The 25132-nt window shown below is 37.5% G+C and overlaps 1 protein-coding gene across 6 annotated transcripts in view; it reads left to right on the plus strand.

The window, feature by feature from the left end:
- The window catches only part of Ntan1 (N-terminal amidohydrolase 1), a 207628-nt gene that overhangs the window by 176024 nt on the left and 6472 nt on the right, over positions 1 to 25132 (plus strand). For all 6 annotated transcript variants that reach the window (XM_073992474.1, XM_073992471.1, XM_073992472.1 and 3 more), the window contains 2 exons: positions 23135 to 23482; positions 23746 to 23928. In XM_073992474.1, coding sequence (XP_073848575.1) covers positions 23230 to 23482; positions 23746 to 23928 — 436 coding nt within the window. In that variant the 5' untranslated portion in view covers positions 23135 to 23229. The remainder of the gene's footprint in view (positions 1 to 23134; positions 23483 to 23745; positions 23929 to 25132) is intronic.

Genomic DNA, 25132 nt, shown 5'->3' on the forward strand with positions numbered 1-25132 from the left:
TGGTCATGTTGCTCATCAGTAAAAAATTTCAGTACATTTTCAGATTTTTTTGACTAACGGAGATATCGCGCCTTCAAAAAGTGGAACCTCGAACGTTTAGTCAAAAAAAAAAATTGAAAATATATTTAAATGTTTTGCTGATATCTGCATCACCACAGCAAATGTTTTGCGCGGTGTCATCGATCCTTGTCCTAAAGGAATTCAAACAGCTGCTCCATCCCGAGTGTAGTTGAGCCAAAACTACTCTGGCGTGTTGTGGCAGCTGACATTCCTCAGCTTAGATAGACGGGAATGTTCTTTGTGGACCGCATTCACACGATAGTTGTTTATGGCATGACTATCACTGTAACACCCGAGCAAGTGCTGCAAAGAAAGCATGCCATTGTGTCGCTGTATTGGAAGCATCTTTGTCTCCTCATGTAGATGGTCCACTGAAAACATGAGGAGGCAGTTCTCAGGACGGCATTCCGACAGGTTTGAATATTTTTCCATCGTGTCGCGAATCATACTGGCGCCACATAGTTTACCACAAACCCATCTATCTCCTTAATGAGCGTCTCCACATCATGGCCTTTTGGGTCAGGGCTTTTAAACAGCATGTAGAGATATGAGGAGATGGTGGTCTTGCGTAAGCGGTCTTCCATCTTTACTGCGGTGATACCGTGGAAATTGCGAAGGTGGTATAGCTACCATCGCGTAGCCCAACTACATTATTTTTGTCTAACTATTTGCATTATGTGAAGCGGAAGCGGCTTGCGTTCTTTTACTCAAACTACTGCATTCTTGATTTTATCTGAAGTAGATTCAACTATTTTACCTTCAACTCCTTCGACTTTGAGGGATGTTTTGACTGTGCAGTGGCAGAACTTGAAGTCAATGGAGGTGAGTCGTTCGCGTGGCGCTGAGTCAAGCCATCATCGCTCCTAATTTGTTCATTGTCGATGTTGGCGTTGAGCTTAGCTTGACCTCTTCGGTCATCGGGATGAGTGGAAGTTTATTAAATTCAGGATTTGTCCTCGGTAAATGAGGATATTTCCTATCAAATTCTGGATTGATTCTTTTTAATTTGCATTCTCTCCTCGAGATGGACGAGAGTTCCCTGCCGATGTACTTCCTGAGGTAGTTGATCGATTTACGATAACACGTCAGCAAGGAACCCTCGTCCATCTCGATGAGCCAACTAAGTCGCAGAGTTTGTTAAGGCGGTGGGAGCCTTTTCGATAGAGGTTTTGGTCGGGGTTCCATCCCTAGTAGCGTCCTGCCTCGGAAGGATAGTTTTATCGTTTACGGCCGATGTACAGTCCTTCTGGGTTTTCGACGGTCCTGGTTTCAAGTGATTAGTAATTTCCACTTAGGCCGAGGCCAGTTAAACGGCAACTAACATCGTCAGATAAACAGTATTCGGCCACATCACAAGCACTAAGCTGACTGAGACTCAAGCCACCATCCGCTTTAGAAGGGCTTAAAGTTACCTGTTTTGCTCAGCAAAACTGTCTTTGACAACTTCAACAAAGGGTACCCCTGATCCGCCCCCTGTCGGAACTACAGTCCCGTCAACGGGGGGCTGAATTTCATTCGTCATATTTTTTTCCAAATCATTGTCCATGGGTTATGTTGTCATCGTTAGGTTTTGGTCTTTTTTGGTTTAATTTTTATTTAATTTATTTGGATCATACGTCATTGATTTAATGGAGGGAGTGGAGGTCGACCATGGCCCTCCAGTACCATGACAAGGACTTGACAAATACATTGAGACACCCAGTTTTTAACGAGGCTCTGTTCTAATACAGTTGGTACCCTAACTGCAAACCATAGAACACCGATAGGCACGCGTTCGTCTGACACCCCGGCGTTAAGGGATCTCGAATTTGTAGAAGATTGCTACGTATTCGCTCACAATTTCGCTCGTTCAACACATCCAGAATATTGAATGAGAAGAAAATGGGGCTTTAAACCTCCGCATCGGGCCATGATTGTTATCTCTGATCTTCTAATCGAGGACAGCTGGATATGAGGTCGATAAGATGACTGTCTGAGAAGCAGACCTCTTCGTCAATTGATCTCCTTTACGGATGTGGTTTGGTTTAGGGGTATGTTCTTTAGTCTGCTTCTTCTTTGTTGCATTCGGCGTCGAAACAGAATTATATTTCGCCATAGGTTTGATCTTCCCGCCGCTTGTCGCCGCAGCTTCTTTAGAGGCTTTAGGGAATTAGGGTCTGTAAGGAAGTTCTTATCACCTGAAGCTCTCGTCGAGGTACATGAGGGTAAGTTCGTTCGAATTTTCTCATGTACCTGAGTTTACTTGTGATGAACAACGCCTCCTTGTCAGAATGAAGGTACATCACAGAACGTTTATGGTCATTTAGAGGCTTTAAGGATTCATGGTCTGGAAGGAACACGTTTTTAGTAATTTGTATCTTATACCTCCTTGGCAGGCCTGTCCTTAGAGTCATTGACTGTCATTGGAGTATCCTTGGATTCTCCATCGTCAGTCAATGTCTCTTGGTATTCTGCCTCTGAAGTTTATTACCAGAATGTGCCGTTATAGGGCCAGCTGCCTGTTAAACATCAGAATACATACTCCCTTCCTCCGGATCACCATGGTGTCCAGATTGATTAACATGTCCTTCGGGGTATGTAGAGGAATTCTCTATTTTGTTGCGTATAGGTCGTCCCCGCCCATAACTTCAGTCCTGTCAGCCGTAGACCGGCTCCCGCCCAATCTTGGCTTTATCGTTGTTCTTAGAGATCGTCGGATCATATATTCAATCAATAATATTATATGCACCCTCGACGAACCATGACTTGTGGTCTCACCAACACTTTTCGCCAGTGCTGGGTTGTTTAGGACGGCGCAGGATCTAAATAACCCAGTACTGGCGGAAAGTGCTGGTGAGACTACTTTTCCTTCTATGTATTTCTTCCTAATCGTAGTTGTTTGTTTAAAAGGAATTACCCCGATCCATTTTTGATCCACGGGGGATCTAAAGAATCCGCAATGTCCCCAATGTGACCAAAGGATTATATATTCTTTACTATGGACCTACAATAACATTACCCCATTTATTAGACCCTTTTGACCATATCTCTGTCAATAAATCCAATTGTGATTGGGTTTTTTTTCACTGCGCTTAAACGACACACATTCATGCAGAGACCGTTTGTCTGTCGCTATTTTTTGGAATAAATTTGGTAGGTACTATTTTTATAGTAAATCGTGCATTTTATTTGCCACAAAACCAGCAACCGAAATCAATAAAGGTAAAGCAGCTATGATCGGCTAAGAAGAAAAAAGATCTAGCCAAAAACTGCAATTCAAAGATTCAATACATTTGATACGAGTTGATGATGCCTAAAGTGGTGGTGGAATACTAGTGTGGGAGAGTCGGAGAGGTAACGGCATGAGGAGGAGAGAAAAATTGTATCTAAAATCTAAGTATGATTGTAAATATATTTCTATGCTGGCCAGTCCGCCAGCCAGCCAGTCAAACCAAGTTGCTAATGCTGATGTTTTATGAGGAATTGTATGTACGTGGCATGCCGCCATCATCATCATCAGCAGCGGCAGCATCATGCACCGAATAAAATGCCGAAAAAAACTTCACGGCACTCCATTCAGATGATCAGTGAACGATTGCCACGATGTTGCAGCCGCCGCCGTCACAGCGAGTTGTACTACAGTCTAAAAGAGATATTTTAATAGCTGTAGTTTTTTGTTGTTCTAGTGGCCGATTTTAGCCACAAAGAGAAGTAAAAGGAGGTGGGGGGTTTTCTGTTCATGACAATGATTAATAGATAGTAACGAAAGTTAAGCATTGCAGATTCAAGAAATTGATATTTTATTTACGAAAAAAATGTTTCCAATGCAACCATGCAACTGGTTAGCCGGAATGAAAAATCAACAATCAGCCTCCTTAATCATCATTCCAATTCTTGGCAAAATAGGCATTCCTGTTTATGATGAAATAATTTAAAAATCACTAGTCTTAGAGGAGTAGCTACTAAGGCGACCGACCAGCAACTAGAGAAGAGAAAAAACATACATTTAAATTAATTGACAACATGTATGCCTGCTGGCCAAGCCAGCCTGTTCGGTTCAGATCAGTTGAGTCTGCCTACTTGCCAGTTAGACGACAACAGTCAGTCAGTTTTACATGTGTCAACATGGTAATTTGACATTTAATAACATGGTTTTCTATGTTCGAATAGCCCGAAAAAAAGAAGCAGTAAAAGCTTTATGAACGGATGCCGGTGATGATGTTGAATGCCTTGAAATGGGGGAAACATCTCTCTGTAATTATTCTATTTCTATTCATGTTGTCTTCTTATTGATATTACAGGCAACGGAACGAACGGAACTGAAAACCGAAATCCTTTAATCAATAATTTCACCAGATATTACTTCCTTTGATGTTCATAAAATAGTTTATTAGAATCTGCGCACAGTGATTCCAAAACTTTTTATACTGGGCAAATGTCTGTAACTATTGAATGGATGAGTTCTTTTTGTTCGACTTCTTAGCATCACATTTAAAAGCCTCTATAAACATTAGTTGACGTAGCTGTAGGCAGATCAAGTCATAAGAAATCAAATCGGTAAGTATAGTGGGTATGTTGATAACCCACTATACTTACCATTAAAATTAGCTTCGGTAGAAATTGCCAAAAAATCCACGAACAGACCTTAAACTGCTTGAACTGTGGACCTTTGGTGGGGAGGTACCCTGAAAAGTCGACTGATATCTCCCATTTACGAACTTAAACTATGTTTGGGCTAAATATTACGAGATCCACAGTTTGGACCAAAACGGTTGCTCCGTTTAAAATAAATGGCGTGTGACATTTAAGAGAGAGTTTTTGAGGTCTTCTATTCTATAGAAGCCTTCTCTTATTCTATAGAAGCCTCCTACGGAGGTCTTCTATTCTATAGAAGCCTCCTATGGAGGTCTTCTATTCTATAGAAGCCTCCTACGAAGGTCTTCTATTCTATAGAAGCCTCCTACGGAGGTCTTCTATTCTATAGAAGCCTCCTACGGAGATCTTCTATTCTATAGAAGCCTCCTACGGAGGTCTTCTATCCTATAGAAGCCTCTTCTATTCTATAGAAGCCTCCTACGGAGGTCTTCTACTCTATAGAAGCCTCCTACGGAGGTCTTCTACTCTATAGAAGCCTCCTACGGAGGTCTTCTATTCTATAGAAGCCTCCTACGGAGGTCTTCTATTCTATAGAAGCCTCCTACGGAGGTTTTCTATTCTATAGAAGCTTCCTACGGAGGTCTTCTATTCTATAGAAGCCTCCTACGGAGGTCTTCTATTCTATAGAAGCCTCCTACGGAGGTCTTCTATTCTATAGAAGCCTCCTACGGAGGTCTTCTATTCTATAGAAGCCTCCTACGGAGGTCTTCTATTCTATAGAAGCCTCCTACGGAGGTCTTCTATTCTATAGAAGCCTCCTACGGAGGTCTTCTATTCTATAGAAGCCTCCTACGGAGGTCTTCTATTCTATAGAAGCATCCTACGGAGGTCTTCTATTCTATAGAAGCCTCCTACGGAGGTCTTCTATTCTATAGAAGCCTCCTACGGAGGTCTTCTATTCTATAGAAGCCTCCTACGGAGGTCTTCTATTCTATAGAAGCCTCCTACGGAGGTCTTCTATTCTATAGAAGCCTCCTACGGAGGTCTTCTATTCTATAGAAGCCTCCTACGGAGGTCTTCTATTCTATAGAAGCCTCCTACGGAGGTCTTCTATTCTATAGAAGCCTCCTACGGAGGTCTTCTATTCTATAGAAGCCTCCTACGGAGGTCTTCTATTCTATAGAAACCTCCTGCGGAGGTCTTCTATTCTATAGAAACCTCCTGCGGAGGTCTTTTATTCTATAGAAACCTCCTGCGGAGGTCTTCTATTCTATAGAAACCTCCTGCGGAGATCTTCTATTCTATAGAAACCTCCTGCGGATTTCTTTTATTCTATAGAAACCTCCTGCGGAGGTCTTCTATTCTATAGAAACCTCCTGCGGAGGTCTTCTATTCTATAGAAACCTCCTGCGGAGGTCTTCTATTCTATAGCAACCTTCTATGGAAGCCTTCAATTACCATTTATATCGGATTATATCTGCAACATCTTTCATCGTAAAATGTGGTGGTACCTCTTCGACTGAGAGGGCTCTTAAAGGGCCTTCGCATCTTTTGGAAAATATGGTCTAATTTGGGGTATTCGCGGGTATGTAGCGAGCGGCAACAGCTGTGGGGATGTCTCGGAAAATTCAGCTACCCGAGTATCTGAGGGACCAGGTTGTTTTCTGCAGCGGCAAATTTCTGGGGGGAGAGTTTTGCAGAACCACCTAAAATTAAATGCCAAATTCCAGCCATTTTGATGGCAATAATGAGGCTAACATCTTACAATTACCGAAAATCGGGAGATCGCGTCTTAGTTGGCCATAAATGAACGTGGACATGCACTGACAACTTTTTGCGGGACAGATTTGTAAACCCAGCGAAGACCAAATACCAAATTTCAGCCATTTGGCTGGCTAAAACCTTCAAAATTCCAAAAATCGGGAGGTACCGTTCTATGGCTACTATATCAAAACGTGGATCTGCCCCAAGGAATATTAAGTACTACATTTCAACCATTTCGGTGGGATAATGAGACTAAAATCTTACAAACACCGCAATTCGGAAGGTACGGTTTTATGGGGGGCTATATCAGAACGTGGACCTGCACCGAAAAATTTTCTGGGGGAGAGTTTTGTAGCCTCTTGGAATATCGTGGACCGATATAACTCATTTCAATACCAAACATCCTAGGAGTAATAGAAACTTCTGTACAAAATTTTAAACCTCTGTCTTAAATATTGCGAGATGTATTTTGATTTCAACAGACTGACGGTCGAAAGTATGGACGGACATGGTTATATTGACTTAGAATTTTATGTTGATCAAGAATATACTTTATAGGCTATCCAAAGAATATTTCGATGTGTTACAAACTGAATGACAATATATCATACCCTCAATAGTATGGTCTCCTTCTTCTTTTTCGTTTAACTCCTTGAGGAGCATAGGGCCTTAAGAGGTTTCTGAAACACTGTCTGAACATGAAGTGTTCCCTCCTAGACACGTGGAGCTTTCCGCAGTTGCGGGAGGATTTGGCATATGTCTGTGACCTCCTGGGTGAATTAAATTTCTTTCGGTTCTTTCTTTCATGTTTGATGACAAAATATGTCAGGATTTCTTCTTTGCTTATGAACACAAGGAAGAGCTCAGAAAACCTGGCACTCCACAAGGTCTAAGGACGAGCGAAAACTTCTTGGATGTCTGTGGGCGCCACCGTTGACCTATTGGGGCTCATCCGCTGCCATCCCTACTGCCTTGTCCGCCATAACAACGCAGATATCTGTAGATCATATTCCCTAAATACTTCGAGTTGGCTCTTACAGATATTTGGGTAGTGATGCAGGTATTTCTTTCATGCATCGAGTTAGGGTTATACCGCCCATGATCGGTCGCCAGATCCTCCTTTGCGTGAACAGAGGACACCAAGTCAGGAGTCGACAGTGGGTGAGGTTGACGTTTGAAGGGAATTGGTTATGTGAACAAATATAATTACTGATTCGTATTCGCATCACTCTTCCGATTGTTCGATTTTATGGTGGATTGTATAAAAAGGTCAAAGTCTTCTTCACCCTCCATTGTCGTTTTTTATAGAAGACATGACGTGTATTTAATAAAGGTCTTTGAAATTGTCATTAGACCGATCTTCTGTCAAAATTCATAAAATTAACAATACCTTCAGAAAACTCTTGTGGCTATAGCTGCTAAGGACGCTTTCCACTATATTAATATCTTTCAAATATGTAGACCTCTCTCTCCCACCTTCTTCCTGAAAGCTATTTGTACAACCAACTATGAGTAATCTACTACATTCAGAACTTTAAGGCTAATAACATTACCTAGCATCTAGAACTGAATCAACAACAAAAGTAGTTGGCCATTGTTGTAACTAGCAAACAACATGTTGTTGCTTGCTCCTACAGAATACCACTTAATTTTCTAGCCACAATACCTGGCACAAAAACAACAACAGCTAGCAAAGATCATTTGTTCTTTTGTGTTAACTTGTGGAGGATAAACAACAGCAGCAGAACATCAAACAATTGCTTGCCAAGAATGGTAGCGATGATGATGTTGTTGTTGATGGCTGATGAGTGAGTGTCTTGAAAGGAGTTGTGATTGTTGTAACAACACCAGAGCCACATAATGATTGATTGCCAATGGCATTTGACAAATGACGAGAGTACAACACTTTGAGCTTCAGGTTGTTGGTCGATCATTTCCTCTTCTTTTTCCTAAGCCTTCTAACAATAGCTGCTCCGAACATTACAAATCCATCAGTGGTGGTGTAAAGCCAAGAAAAGGTAAATAGCTAAGCGCGTACTAAAGTAGGAGGTGTTATAGCTGGCGGACGTTTGACTTGATGTAATTTACACCAAAGTTGTAAAGTGAATGAAAAACCAACCACAAAAACTGGGAACCTTTTGGAAAAATTCGAAATTGAGAAAAGCCATAATTTTCCCTCGGCCTTTGAATAGACAAAGGAGCCAATGAATGGCTTTTTGATTAGATTCTTAGCTTTTGAATAGTGTTTTTGTGTGTGTGTTTTTGTTCATTTTCCAAATATTTAATATCTTTATTGTGGCCTGACCATTGGACGATCACCATCATCATCCGAAGAAAAAGTAATCAGCATCGGATATGCCATACATCATAGCCATGATATGAGTAGATTGCATGCTTTCCCGAGGAAATTGTGATGATGATTATGGTGGCGGTGGTGTTTGGTTAGTTGGTGTTGCTGATGGCTTGTAGCCAACCATATGTTATTGCTGTTATTTGAGCAACACGCAAAACCAACCACAAATGCAGGGAAAAACAAAACCATGGAGGATAAAGGAAATTATTTATGGTCGACACTTTTATTGACCATTTATGTCAGATATTGTGCATAATTTCTATTAATAATGACAATAGTTGGCAATATTTATGAGATCATATCCTGACTGGTTAGCTGATTGGCTATTTATGTTGACCACGGTCCACATGGTCCATTTACTTGTAAGCACAGGTATAGGATTGCTTATTTACCGATACGATATCGTATGCTTGTTACAAAAAGAAAAAAACTCAACTTAAGCAAGACATTAATCATACCTTATGTCGTGTCGTGTTATTGTCACCGTTTGTATGGCAGCCATCCAATCGCTTTGTTTGTTGCTTTGGATAAAGAAATACGATTTTATAAAGTTATATGGCAGGCGGTAACTTTAGTTTACCGCGAAATTTAACAAGTGTACCGGACGAAATGAATTTGAATTTAAGTTTCGTCCTTGTAGGTCGTCACAATGGAACTGTATCTGGAGGCATCTTTATAGGAGTCTTTATAGACTTATAGACCTTCATACTTAGGAACTTCCCGAGATATGGGTCCTGACAAGTTTTTTATTATAAAGTGGGCGATATGGGTATCGTTTTACAGCTTATGGAGTGCACTATTTGGGGCGTAACCGACGTGTCCTTAAGCGAAAGTCTTAAATCCTGGCCGAAGGCCTGCTACTTCAATAAATCTTACAATTGAAGGGACAGTCTGTGCATTGCATCACAGTTGCACGCGTGATTCTGTAAGCAAGTGACTACACAGAAAAAAATTCATTCTATTTATGAATAGTGTACAAAAATTTTTTCCAATGTTCAGATTTTTGCATTTTATGAACCTAATTCATAAAGCAATAAATACAGGGAGTGGATTCTTGTTCTATGAAAATTTGAAATGAAAAATATTTTCTTTATAATTTTTTTCATTTGACAGTTTATTTCTTTATAAAAGTTTTCATTTCACATTTTCATAGAAAGAGAATTGAGCCCCTGCACAGAGGGGAAACTTGTGTTAAAAGTTGATCAAAAGCCCTAGAAAGCTCATTTATAGTCGGATTGATATAAAATTTTGCACAAAGCATATCTTCTGTAGAAGGATTAATCCTATAGAAAATAATGAAAATCGGTCCAGATTTGGATGCAGCTTCCATATATATTCGCATCTGATATGAGATAAAAATGCACCAAAATCACTGAAATTTGACATATGCAACCTGAACTAGCCTAAAAAAAACATTGAGCCAATTTTCAAACAAATTGGTACAGATGTATATATAGTCCCATATACATATATTTCATTCCAAATTTTATTTTTTGAAACTTACTGGAATTAAATTTTTCTCAATTCACATGAGATCAGCCGTGAATGTTTCTGAATAATGCAAACATATTTGATAGGTGTTGGTTTATTCTGATAAATAAGAGCCCCTGTTATAAGGCGGAACAAAATTTAGGGTTAGCAAACCTTGCAATTCCATATAAAAATATTTCATATTTTAGTTAAGAAAAATTAGATTTTTTCGGAATGGCGCAAATATGCGCAATTTTTTATGATTGAATCTGATATTTGAGACTCAAGCGCATAAAACATTAGAAGAAACTATGGTCGGGAAACGACGGGGAAATAGACTTTTTCACTATTGAAATTGTAGTAATCTTAAAAATTATCATAAAAAATTTTCATAAAACGGATATGTATCACCATTATTAAAGAGCGAAGATGTAAAATCAATCTGAACATTTTAAATGCTAATCTTGTTCGGAGACTGTACAAAAACAATAAACCTTGAAAAATATAAATTTTCGCGAAAATAATGTCATTTTAATGTTCACCTAATTTCTTAGTTTTCGAAAATTTACTTTTTGTTTTCAGTATGGCTGAGTTCAATCGACTGCTGCATTTGATTGGTTAATCTTACAAAGGATGGTTATAGCAAATGTAGAAAAGAGTCTGGTTGCCGTTTATCAACATTTTTTCATAAAAAAACGATTTTCATATTTTGAGTTTTGAGCAACTTTAGGCCTATGTTTCCCCTCTGTGCCCTGGTTTCTTTTTTTGAATGAAGCATAAACATGGTATATACATATGTCTATTCTATTTTGCAAAATATGAACCAATTCATTCATTTCAAAATAATTTCTTTAAGGGGTTGTCCCTAGTTGTGCTGACCAAAAAACTCAATTTTCATGATTTTTTCTGAGAAAACTACCACTATTTGTAGGTAAATCTTTTATTCATATGAAAAAGCACATCATCAAAATATTGCACAGTTTTGTGGTAAATGGCTACCTGCGAAACCCATTTTTTGTAAAAGCGTTTTGCGGTGCAAACGCTTGCTTGAAAACGAATGGGTCGATCTTCATATATTTTGGTGCGCGTTTTAAGAACCTAACAAAAATAGTGACCTTTAAAATTCAAAATATCGATTTTAACAAAAAAAAAAAAATGGACCGACTTCTGCTAAAAAGTCGGCCAAAAATTTTAAAAAATTCTATCTCGCTTAAAGACAAGGTTTTTGTGTATTTAATAAGCTCACCAAAATATACGATCGGTCTATTCGCTTTCGAGCTATCGTTGGCACCGACTTCAAAAATGGCATTTCGAGAGAAACGCTTTTTAAGTTTTTATTTCGGTTTACATGAATAAAAAATTTATATTTTTGGTAAAATTACAAGGAGTCATCTATTCCTCGTCCATACAGGAGCTCTTCCGCCGACGATGCAGCTTGTAAAATGGAAATTTGATGTTGCCTTCGCAACATTCTTCCTTCACGAGTGCACTCGGCCGCACGTCTCTCTGCCAGTGCAATTTGTGCTTGGTCGATTTTTTTAGCATATTCGTGTGCCACAGATCACTCCGATCGAGCTCAAATAAAATAGCAATGATTTTGTACCTTCGTTAAAAAGACCCATTGCAATGTAATCTGCTAAATTTACAACGAGTGCTCCACTTGAAAGGGTTTTGGGTAAATTTTCCAAATAAATTGATTGAAGCTTTCGTTGTCGCCCATATTGCCTCATGCATATCGTGAATTGAATTCGAATGGCGTCGAATTGCAAGTCCATAGTAGACAGTGAGCTTGTCATTCAATTTTCCTCTCAACATTCCTTTGCCTCCAAGCTTTTTGTTACTTTTCACTAAACTTCGAAGGCGGGACCCCATACGCTTTTGGACGTGTCCGATACATTCCTTCTTTGCGACTTCTACCTCGCCATATGGATTAGAATTTAATAGGCCAGTGTACGTCTTCCAGTCTCATTCATTGGTTTCAAGTGAATTCATTTCAGGAATTCCCAACAGGTAGCCATTGTGAGGTACATTAAAATTATGCAAAAAGAAGCGGTATAATAAACCAATAAAGTACGCCTTAACACACAGACCACTATGGGTTCCCCACTTTGAAAGGTCATATGAAATTTTTTGCGGCATACTCTATACTACCTGTACTTCAAAATAAGCCAAATTTTTTTTCGATTTTTTTCGAAATTGACAAGTAGGGATAACCCCTTAAAGCAAGAAAAATATTGTATAATGTTGTTTATGTACCATGCTTTTTGCGGAATCCATGCTGGTGTACGGCAACTGGGAAACTGTTTCTCATCATGGGAAGGAGTAGTGTTTCCAGGATCTTCGCTACTGGCGACAGGAGGCAAATCGACCTGTACAATTTACCTCTGCTGGCATAATAGTCTGGCTTCAGTATCGAGGCTACCCTGCCATCTTTCCAGGCTTCTGATACAATTTGGGTGGCTTACGAAATTGAGGACACTTGTCCATGTAGGGCCAACGCTGTGGATGATTTCACGTTTCGGATGACATCTGCAACATCGCTCATCGTTAATTGGGGTTTTACCTCCCTTTGTTGAGCGGACTCTTAGGACAGGACAGTTGAAAAGGTGCAGCGTGCCGCCCTGAATTGTAGCGCATGCCGGGCAGTTGTTTTGCACGGTATCATCGATCCTTGCCCTATAGGAATTCAGACAGCTTCACCATCCCGAGGCTAAAGCACAATTTCTTTAACCCTTCTTTGCATGATTTTTTCTTTTTTGTTCAAAAAAATCAAGGAGATAGAATTCATGCTCAAAATAATGGGAAAAATATTAAAAAAATTTTAGTATATGTTTTTAGCATAATTTTAGCAATAAACAATATGATGGAAATTTCCATCAACATGCAATGCCTGATCAGTAGCTTAGTATAGAAATAAAAGAACATTGAATATAAACAAAAGAGAATATTAGTGAATAGTTTTTATTTTTTGACAAATGAATTCAGTTATTTTTATTGGTACAGAATAAAAGTAAAAGAGAACATTCAATATTTTTAATGGTAATTAACAAAAAATTATACATATATTATTTTTTATCATGAAGTTAGTACAGAATGCAATTATAAGAGTATATCATTAGACATTGTTTATTCTTTATGATATTTAACAAAGCAATTATTATTTTTATTTAGGCACAAGTTTGCTCCACATTTACTGCAAGAAATTGTGGAATATCCATTACAGTTAGGATATTTGCAACGGAGTGACCCACCCACGTTTGGCCAATGTTCAGCACCATCTGTTCTTATATCTTTTGGGGGTGGGGGACATTTTGAAGCCCTTCTTTTATTGGTTCAAGCTCTTGTTCAAGACCGCTTGGGCGTCCTCGATTTGGTTCTTTACTTGTTCCTTTATTACAAAGAACAAAAGCCAATTCATTTCTGAACTGACTCATTGTAAGTAAATTTTTTTTCATGGTGATTACTTTCCATGGCATTTTTCCTATAAAGGACCCACGCATTTATTACTGAGAGATCCAGTAAGTGGAAATAGATACGCATATACCATTTTTTTGACCTAATTGTTATACGGTTTCTTCCCAAAAAACTATCCATAAGGTCTACACCTCCCATATGCTTATTGTACTCTTGTACAATAAATGGACAAGCTATTCCAATTTTTTCCTTTTTTGCCTTGTCATATCTGGAGACCTCAGTGAGAGGTAAAGCCCCAGCATAAGTGGATAGTAGAGTTACCACTTTATTATCCTTCCATGCAACACAACTCATGTCGACACCATTAAAATTTGATACTCTTTCTTCGAAGCTTCCTCTGGGAACAGATTTTTTCATAAAAGTTTTTCGATCTGGTAATTTACTATTTGGAATTCTGTTTTGTTGGATAGTTCCCACTGTGTGGATTCCTTTTTTTGCTAAAAAATAAACCAAAGGCAGCGAGGTATAAAAATTATCGAAGTATATAATGTGATTTTTCTCTCTTGGTACTTCCCGAAGTAAACGAACCACGACATTTCCTGTAGCACCAAGATCTGGCTCACCTGGATTTTTTTCTACATTTTCTTGTGCAGAGTAAACTTCAATTTTGTGTGCATATCCCATCAAGTTACATAGTACATATAACTTGAAGCCCCATTTGTGGGGTTTTTTAGGCAAATATTGCTTTAGGACATGTCCAATTTTTGTAGCACACATCTGTTCATCTACGCAAAGTCTTTGATCCTTTGGTATTGTATCAAATCTTTCGTTGAGGTGCTGTATTACAGGGCGGATTTTGTGAAGTCTGTCATGTTGTGGGTGTCCTACGGGCTTATGAAGATCATTATCATTGAAATGTAATGATAACTTAATTTTTTCAAATTTATTCAACGTCATTGTTGATGCGATTGGTCCATATCCAAACTGTGGAGACCAGTACGATCTAGTGCCGGGAAATTTCTGGACTGACATGTATAAAAGGATGCCAAAGAACTTGTTTATGTCCGACTCAGTAAAAAGTGTTGCTGAGTTCGGGTTTCCTTGTGTTATATACAAATTTGTTTCTTCTAATATTTTGTTGACAAAAGCATTGGTAAAAAAATGTGTGAAACATTGGTATGGGGTTTCTAGTTTACATATATCATCAGGGTAAGTAGCATTACCCATGAAAGTAACATTTTCTGCAACATATTCCAAGTTCTTTTTTTTCATATCAATTTTCTTTTATCTATGAGATTGGACTGTTGATCACTTACCCCCTCCTGAACAAGGGGAGCATCATTGTCAAGATTTTCATCGACAATATCATCAATTACAGTTTTCTCGACTTGATCATCTTCATCATTTTCTCCCTCTAGGTATCTTTCTAGTTCATCACCGTCGTGTATCTCATCATCAGAATCCTCATCATCAAAGCCATCTTCTGATAGCCAACCATCTTCCAATTGCTTTAAGTAAGCTTCAATTTGCTTATCATTTAAGGAATTCTAAAGTAGTAATAAATAATATACAACAGTAAAAAATTATTTTCCCATAGCTCAGGGGATAAGTAGTTGCATAGTGATGTGAAAATCCATCATTTAGAATTTCTTAAATTTAACACAAACTTTGTCAAAAACTGTTTTAAAAAGGCACAGAAACACAAACTACACACCTTTCTTTGACTCATTTTAATTTTTTTGACAACAATTTATCAATTATAATACAAAATAAAAAAATACGTAATCGTGCCTTTATCGCAATTACAAGAAACTGCAAAATTAGAACTTTCAGCTTGATTTACCGTTACTTACATGTGTTTATTTTTGACAACTTTGTTTTGTTTTTATGCAATGCACATTAAAATGTTATCCAGACATGATAAACATAAATTTTTAATTGCTTTTAATATATTTTTTGGGCATTCACTAATATGATGGAAATTTCCATCTATATGCAAAGAAGGGTTAAGAAAGGCAAAACACTGATTTATTCAATCACTTTACCGTCTTTACTCAACGATGTTCTCTAGAACACTGATAAAAAAGATCAACATAATTAATACCATTTTTTTCTTTTCCTCTTCGCTTGCTATGTTGGTTAACAACAACAAAGCACGAAAAACACGTGTTTTACGCATTACACCATGCACACAGCTCTTTGTTATAAACCAGGTATCGGCACTAATACAAACGCATTGTTTGCGGCCTCACGCATACGACTCTCTCGCGCTCTCTTCACAAACAGCGTGTGCGTTAATGCATTGCTAAAATTAAACATCATTGAAACAAGCGACAGCAGAACATTCTTCATTGACTTCTGAACGAAAACTGAGTGGTGGTTGTTCTGTTGTTATTCTCATCAAGGGCACGTGTGCCCCTTTTTGCCGGATGCTGTTATAAACCATTGTTCATCACCACTGGGCTCGCGAGCCGTGTCTGTGTGAACACACACAATCTCAATTGTGGTGAGTTTGAACGTTACTTTCACCACCGATCATCTTCTTTGTTTTAGCAATGAATTAACGCACACGATGTTTACCTAGAGAGGGATAGATAATTTTTTGTGTGTGGCCAACACAAACGGATCGGTTGCATTTGTAGTTGTTGGTGAACACCGTTATAAACTAGCATTCCGCAGCTGCGAGAGCCCTGTTGTTACTCCCTTTGACAAAAATCCTCTCCACCCATAAAAAATATGTTCTAACATAAAAAATATGTTGGTACCCAAACATATTAAATTGAGATATGTTACAAAATGTTGCAAACATATATTTGTTTGGACACAAACAAATTATGTTCGGGTCCAAACATATATTTGTTTGCAATCAGTCCCAAACAAATATTTGTTTGGATACAAACATATTTCTAACATATATTTTTTGCGTGTAGCTAGGATTGGTGCCTTTAAGAGTAATTTTAACAAATTACCATAACGTTTACACGAAGTGAGCTATTTTATTTTTCCTCAAGTAATACATTTTAGTGAAATTTCAAGTTTAGTGGACTAGAGCTTCTAGGGAACAGCTTTAACATGTTTTTAAATTTTTTGATATTCATGAGTAAAATGTGTTTTTCCATTTTCCGTTTCCTATATAAATTATAGCTTTTTCGCACAAAAGAACATTTTTTAAATATATGAGTTTATATAACAGTTAAATTAGTTTTATGAAAACGGAAGGATTATTTTTTTCAATTTTAGAAAAAAAAATAATTTTTTTTTTTGAATTTCCAAACAAATTTTTTTAAGTTTTTGTATTTTGATGTTTTTTATTGAGGAACTCAAAAACACTCATATTTTGATGCAAAATAAGAAAAAAACTTAAATTTTTAACTTTGACCTTGAATTCCTCCCGCTATTCGAACCGAATTCGCTTTAGATGTGTCAGAAAGCTGAAAGTGTAATTTGTCGAACAAAAAAAGAATTATGAAAATATCTTTATCAGTTCAAAAGTTACAGAGTTTTGACCAGGGAAAAACGTTTCTGAACCACTGTGCGGCGGTAAAATACCCCTCAATGTAGGCGACATTTCCTAAATATTTCAGCCATGTAAAACTTCTCGGCAAGTGGTGTCTTAAGACGGACACCGTGACAAACAGTAGGTCTCATAGCATTCGGCTAATATGAATCCGGGTGTACTTATTCCTTGTCCTTTCTGGGCTGTTCGTGGAACAATTATTATTATAAGAATTTAGAACTCAGATAAGGTTGGAACACCTTTGATGACGTAGCTACTCTGTTATCGACCACAATATATGTTACATGCATTTCTTGTGTCTTCCCCAGTAGTAGACGTAAAGCAAAGATCCTTTTATAAAGGAAATAAATGTCAAATGAAAAATTTTATAAAGAAAATATTTTTCATTTCAAATTTTCATAGAACAAGAATCCAGGGGCTGCACAGTGGATCCACCCATTGGTCAAAAATAAAAAAATGAATGTCAAAATGTTGGTACAACATCTGGCAACTATGACAGCTATGACATGGACCTTTTTAAAAATATATTAATTTTTGTTTCATTTGAACGCGATCTTCTTAAGAATAGCTTCAAAAGTCGGAACATGCGACTAATATTTTTTGTTGTAAGTACAACCTATATTTTAAGTGCAAGTAAATATATTCAAAATATCGCGAAACTAATACGTATAGCAAAATATTATAGTGGATTTTAAAGGAGAAGGTAACAGCTTAATTTTCATTGAACAATAGTGCTTCAGCGTGTTGTGGAATTCTAGTTAGCTGCATATTTTCTTAGTGTATTTTGTAATGCCAATTCGATCATATACTTAAATTTGACCTAAGGTTTTAGTCATGACGCCCACCAGTGCCCACCTCGGGAATAATTTTTCAAAGTAGTCCATGGGTTTAAGATTATTCAGTATTAAAATCAGCTGCCATCTAGTGCCAGACTATAAATGGTGGGCTGCTGACTAAAGCTGCCCTAGAATAGGGTTTCTATGGATATATTAGAGTATAACTCTGTTATCTGACCACGTACATTAACATAATTGGCATCAGTGGCAAGATGAAGAAATCTTCTTCCAAAATGGCGGTACGAGCCTTCCAGGAAGAACGCTATAAGATCTATATTAAAAATTTTACTAATTTTCAGACAAAAATGTTGATTTTTTTAATCCGCCAAATTGGTTGGATTTTATGTTGTTTTGGAGATTGTTTTGTTTCCCCAAGGCTATTTTTGCATCATAAGATAATCGGGACCTTTGTTCATGTCATTTTGAATTAACAGCATAAAATAATTCTTACCGTATACCCCCTCCAGAGGGGAAAGGGGGGAGAATGTTACGCTCGTGGTTTCTTTAAACACTCTTCGCAGCAGCACAAAGCTGTACCCGGCGCATTGGCTTCATTTTTACACTCTAAATATTTTTGGCCACTTTCTCCATACAAGTGGATCCACTGTGGGCTGCTGGTATGCTTAATAAAATTATTTCATTGACCATAAGCTTATGTCGTTCACACAGTATGGCAATTAAACTTATCCCTCCGTCTTTGGAACTCCCAAGAGATGGGACTTGAGAATTTGTCAACAATAAAAGATATTTTGAATTAAAAAAAAAAAATAATAAAAGATATTTTTTTAAATCTATTAGTCCTCCATTATGGTTATTTCAACATTTTTTTAAGAACACCCTCTAAAGAGACCTAATCGTGGATTTGTTCAGATTATTTTTCATTAGGGACTATCATATTGTAGATTATCAATTTATAAGTTGTTATATTTTTATTACGAGATTTTAATCTTTTTTAAACACCAAACACAACAACTCTCATAACCAACCAAAAAAAAAATTGTTTGATAAAAATCAACAAAACATTGTCCAACAAGCCATTCAATTATGAAAAGTTCTCCAGAGCGCAGCAATTGCTTATAAAGTAGTTTAAATCTTTATCTTAATCACTTTTACTGAACAGACGGACCACAGACACAGCGTGTGTGGACCAAAAGTAAATTCAATTTATTATCAAAAAGGAACATACAACAACAACGACAACAATAGCAACGACAATGCCAATAACTGAGGTCAGTCTTTCTAACTTATTACCCAGTTTTTGTGTTCATGGGCTAAGCCGTTAACGCCAACACATCATCACCGTAAACTTTGAGGAGGGAAGCTCTTTTAGGTTTTTTTTTATTCTCCTGGTGGCCAATGCAACATACAAAATAAACGCTGAACAAAATTGAATAAAAATTATTAAAAGCTGTTCTTCGTTTAAGCATACATACATAATATCTACATATATACAACACCACGAGTAACAACAACAAATCACATATAGATTTAAATGTTTGATAATCATTTTTGCAACGACATTTGATTGTTGTACCATAAATTTGTTTGGATGGTTGTTGGCTGCATGCTTGCTGGTCTGCTGCAAAATTTTTGTTGTTGCTTAAGAGAAAACGCCAAAAAACGCTCCCACCACCACCACTTAGAAATGTTGGAAGATCTGTGTTGTACTTCAGCACTCACTCCTGCAATGTCATAACTTTTGCTACGAATGATGGGAATTACTTAAAGGTGGCCTTCATTTGGTTAGCCGTATGCTGCAACAAAAAGCACACACACAAATTATTGGTGTCCTCCAACACAACCGTCACACAATGTGAACAAAGACCCAACTTCTGCATTATATGTTTTCCTTTACAATATGGTCCCAAAGCACCAGAACCACATAAGTATATGCATGCGATGATTGTATGTTTAGATGAGATATTGTATGTTGTAGGTACACATGTCCCATCTATCCTTTCTTGGTCATATCCATCCATACATGGTGGTTCTGATACAATGCGGCGACAATGGCGATGGCAATGATCCTCCATCCTCCTCCTCATAGTAGTTGTATGCATTCTGTTTAGTGGTCACATCGTAAATTTGTAATGTCTTCATATTAAAAATTTGTCATTTAATGTTTTTTATTGCTTAACAATATCCCACGAACACCTACAACAAGATTCGGAGGAACTACAACTCCATGCGTAATAAGAATAATAAGGAAAGAAAGGGTGCTTCTATAAACCCTTTCTGAAGGAAAGGGTACTTCTATAGACCCCTTCTGAATGAAAGGGTGCTTCTAGAGACCCTTGTTGAATAAAAAGGTGTTTCTATGGGCACTTTCTGAATGAAAGGGTGCTTCTAGAGACCCTTTCTGAATGAAAGGGTGCTTCTAGAGACCCTTTCTGAATGAAAGGGTGATTTTAGAGACCCTTTCTGAATGAAAGGCTCCTTTTAGATTACCTTTCTGAATGAAGGGGTGCTTCTAGAGACCATTTCTGAATGAAAGGATGCTTCTATAGACCCTTTCTGAAAGTAAGGGTGCTTCTATAGACCTTTTCTAAAACAAAGGGTGTTTCTATAAACCCTCTCTGAAAGAAATGGTGCTTCCATAGACCCACTCTGAAAGAAAGGGTGCTTCTATAGACCCTTTTTTAAAGAAGGGTGCTTCTATACACCCTCTCTGAAAGAAAGGGTGCTTCTATAGACCCTCTCTGAAAGAAAGGGTGCTTCTATAGACCCTCTCTCAAAGAAAGGGTGCTTCTATAGACCCTCTCTGAAAGAAAGGGTGCTTCTATAGACCCTCTGTGAAAGGAAGGCTTCTTCTATAGACCCTTTCTTAAAGAAAGGGTGCTTCTACAGACCTCCTCTTAAAGAAAGGGTGCTTCTACAGACCTCCTCTGAAAGAAAGGGTGCTTCTATAGACCCTTTCTTAAAGAAAGGGTGCTTCTATAGACCCTTTCTTAAAGAAAGGGTGCTTCTATAGACCCTTTCTTAAAGAAAGGGTGCTTCTATAGACCCTTTCTTAAAGAAAGGGTGCTTCTATAGACCCTTTCTTAAAGAAGGGGTGCTTCTATAGACCCTTTCTTAAAGAAGGGGTGCTTCTATAGACCCTTTCTTAAAGAAGGGGTGCTTCTATAGACCCTTTCTTATAGAAGGGGTGCTTCTATAGACCCTTTCTTAAAGAAGGGGTGCTTCTATAGACCTCCTCTGAAAGAAAGGGTGGTTCTATATACTCCTTTCTTTCTATAGACCTCTTTCTAAAAGAAGGGTGGTTCTATAGACCCTTTCTGAATGAAAGGGTGCTTCTAGAGACCCTTTCTGAATGAAAGGGTGTTTCTAAAGACCCTCTCTGAATGAAAGGGTGCTTCTAGGGACCCTTTCTGAATGAAGGGTGCTTCTATAGACCCTCTCTGAAAGAAATGGTGCTTCCATAGACCCACTCTGAAAGAAAGGGTGCTTCTATAGACCATTTCTTAAAGAAAGGGTGCTTCTATAGACCCTCTCTGAAAGAAAGGGTGCTTCTATAGACCCACTCTGAAAGAAAGGGTGCTTCTATAGACCCTCTCTGAAAGAAAGGGTGCTTCTATAGACCCACTCTGAAAGAAAGGGTGCTTCTATAGACCCTCTCTGAAAGAAAGGGTGCTTCTATAGACCCTCTCTGAAAGAAAAGGTGCTCTATAGACCTTCTCTGAAAGAAAGGGTGCTTCTATAGACCCTTTCTTAAAGAAAGGGTGCTTCTACAGACCTCCTCTGAAAGAAAGGGTGCTTCTATAGACCTCCTCTGAAAGAAAGGGTGCTTTTATAGACCTCCTCTGAAAGAAAGGGTGCTTCTATAGACCTCCTCTGAAAGAAAGGGTGCTTTTATAGACCTCCTCTGAAAGAAAGGGTGCTTCTATAGACCTCCTCTGAAAGAAAGGGTGCTTCTATATACTCCTTTCTTTCTATAGACCTCTTTCTAAAAGAAGGGTGCTTTTAAAGACCCTTTCTGAATGAAAGGGTGAGTCTAGAGACCCTTTCTGTATGAAAGGCTCCCTTTAGATACCATTTCTGAATGAAGGGGTGCTTCTAGAGACCATTTTTGAATTAAAAGATACTTCTAAAGACACTTTCTAAAACAAAGGGTGCTTCTAAAGACCAATAGACCCTTTCTAAGATAAAGTGTGCTTCTATAGACCCTTTCTAAGATAAAGGGTGCTTCTATAGGCTCTTTCTAAGATAAAGGGTGCTTCTATAGGCTCTTTCTAAGATAAAGGGTGCTTCTATAGACCCTTTCTAAGATAAAGGGTGCTTCTATAGGCTCTTTCTAAGATAAAGGGTGCTTCTATAGACCCCTTCTAAGATAAAGGGTGCTTCTAGAGAATCTTTCGGAATGAAATGGTGCTTCTAGAGACCCTTTCTAAATAAAAGGGTGAGCGAGAACCTTTCCAAATAAAAGTGTGCTTCTGACGACACTTTCTGAATGAAAGGATGCTTCTAGAGGCCCTTTCTGAATGATAGGATGCTTCTAGAGGCCCTTTCTGAATGATAGGGTGCTTCTAGAGACGCTCTCTGAATGAAAGGGTGCTTCTAGAGACCCTTTCTGAATGAAAGGGTGCTTCTAGAGGTCCTTTCTGAATGAAAGGGTGTTATTATTGACCCTTTCTGAAAGAAAGCGTGCTTCTATAGACCTTTTCTGAAAGAAAGGGTGCTTCTATAGACCCTTTCTGAATGAATGGGTGATTCTAGAGACCCTTTCTGAATGAAAGGGTACTTCTAGAGACCCTTGCTGAAAGAAAGGTTGCTTCTAGAGACCCTTTCTGAATAAAAGGGTGCTTCTAGAGACCCTTTCTGAATGAAAGGGCGCTTTTAGAGACCCTTTCTAAAAGAAAGGGTGCTTCTAGAGACCCTTTCTGAAACTAAGGGTGTCTCTAGAGACCCTTTCTGAAACTAAGGGTGCCTCTAGAGACCCATTCTTAAAGAAAGTGTGCCTCTATATACGCGATTTAAATTGAGAAATGTAAAATTCAACAACACCAACTAATTTTGTCTAGTCCGAATATTTGATATGACATCGAGGTATTTACTAGAGGAGGACTTACATCTAACCTAGAATTTAAATATTTTAAAAATCAAACTCCAACATTGATTAAAATTATTTCATTTGCTCTTCTCTTGCAGATAAACTTTCACCATTAACGTCTTTGTTTTGAAAACAACAACACTCACACACACAAAGACACCAACAAGACGTTATCCTCCTTATCCTTAACAAAATGGTTTTGGTATTGAATGGTGTACTACAGGACGATTGTCCGATGGACACAACCAGTTTGTTTATGCAACATCCTGTCTACAGAGATTATGCCCAGCAATTGTTATCGATACCCACAAAGTCGGTAGGTCCAGTGGGTCTTCTGTACGTAGGTCAACGTGAAATGGCTGCTGCAGCACCGCATGATAAAAATATCAATATAATTGGTACAGATGATGCTACCACCTGTATTATTGTGGTTGTAAGGCATTCAGGTAAGTCAAGCACACACCCGCACAAATACACTAGCGCACATGAAACACAAGGATTATGTTGTTTTCTTAAGGAATATTTTCTTTTGTATTTTAACTTTTCTTTACTTTGTATCATTAAATTGGCTTCATTTTACATTGTTAGCATTACAATACAAAGGAGTTCCTTAAAGAAAAGGATAAAAATATCCTTGTTTTAATTGAATTTTTAAGAAATCATACCTCCTTATACACGTTTTTTTAATTGTCTTCCTCTTCGTTTTTAGGTTCTGGTGCTGTTGCATTGGCTCACTTTGATGGTACTGGTGTCGATGAAGCTGTCTGCACTATGGTTGCTCGTGTCCAAGAGCTAGCCTTAGGTTATCCAGAGGGCCGCATTGAATTGCAATTAATTGGTGGCTATCGTGATCCACAAAGCTATGGCGAAGAGGTTTTCTACAGTATAATGCGTAAGTTAAGGAGAACTTATTTTGCAATTAAAGCATTTCTTAAGCAAATGTTTTAGATTTAGTTAATGGCTCAGAATGTGTTATCTTTAAAATTTATTTGGGGTTAAAGTACAATTTTTAAAGAACTCTAAATAACAAATTATAGTTATTTCAAATGAAAATGGGCATATAACTCTTTAGTTAGGATTATCTATACCTAAATGGGTTATATATGGGGATTTCTGAGTGAAATCGGACACTTTTTCAAGATGAGGTTTTTGATTTCCTTTATTTTTTGCTGCGGTGATGCTGCTCATTAGCAAAACATTTTAGTATATTTTCAGATTTTTTTTGGACTATCGGTTCCAGAGATATCGCGCCTTGAAAAAGTCAAATTCTGTAAAAACTACATGCAAAGAAATACTCATAATTTCTTTAATATTGGTCCAATTTGAAAAAATCTTTTTTTGTATGTTTTGTTGTTTTATCAGCTGTTAAATAAAAAATAGCAAAAAAATTTGCACAGTGGGCTTGGATGCTATTTTCGCGATTTAATATTTAAAATCAATTTTTAAAGATGTTCGACCCCTTCGATTTTCTTAAAATTTTTTTGTATAAAACTACGTTCAATTATAAAAATTTTAAGTCATATGTGGTAATGGGATTCGGACGATTACTATTTTTTCTGAATTTTTTAAAATTTGTCAGTACAAATTTTCCTTTATACCTTTGTCCAAAATTTGTATTTCCTGTATTTTTGAAGCTAAGAGTACTTATTTATCATTATATATTATATATTTATCATAAAAAATAGAAAAAAATGCACAGTGGGCTTTAATGGAATTTTCGCTGATGCCTTTTCAAAATCGAAAAATTACGCTGTCTTTAAGATGTCTGAGATAAATTCATAAATATAAAATCAAAACAAATGTTTAAAAATGAAACTTTTAATTTTTTTAATAAATTAATCAATTTTGCACAAAATTATAAAGGAAAAATTGAATTGAAAAATTTTAAAAAATTCAGAAAAAATAGTAATCGTCCGAATCCCATTACCACATATGACTTAAAATTTTTATAATTGAACGTAGTTTAATACAAAAAAATTTAAAGAAAATCGAAGGGGTCGAACTTCTTTAAATTTTGATTTTAAATATTAAATCGCGAAAATAGCATCCAAGCCCACTGTGCAAATTTTTTGCTATTTTTTATTTAACAGCTGATA

Source organism: Musca autumnalis, unplaced genomic scaffold, assembly GCF_047663935.1.
Source record: "Musca autumnalis isolate F117 unplaced genomic scaffold, ASM4766393v1 scaffold_5, whole genome shotgun sequence".
NCBI classification, from domain to species: domain Eukaryota; kingdom Metazoa; phylum Arthropoda; class Insecta; order Diptera; family Muscidae; genus Musca; species Musca autumnalis.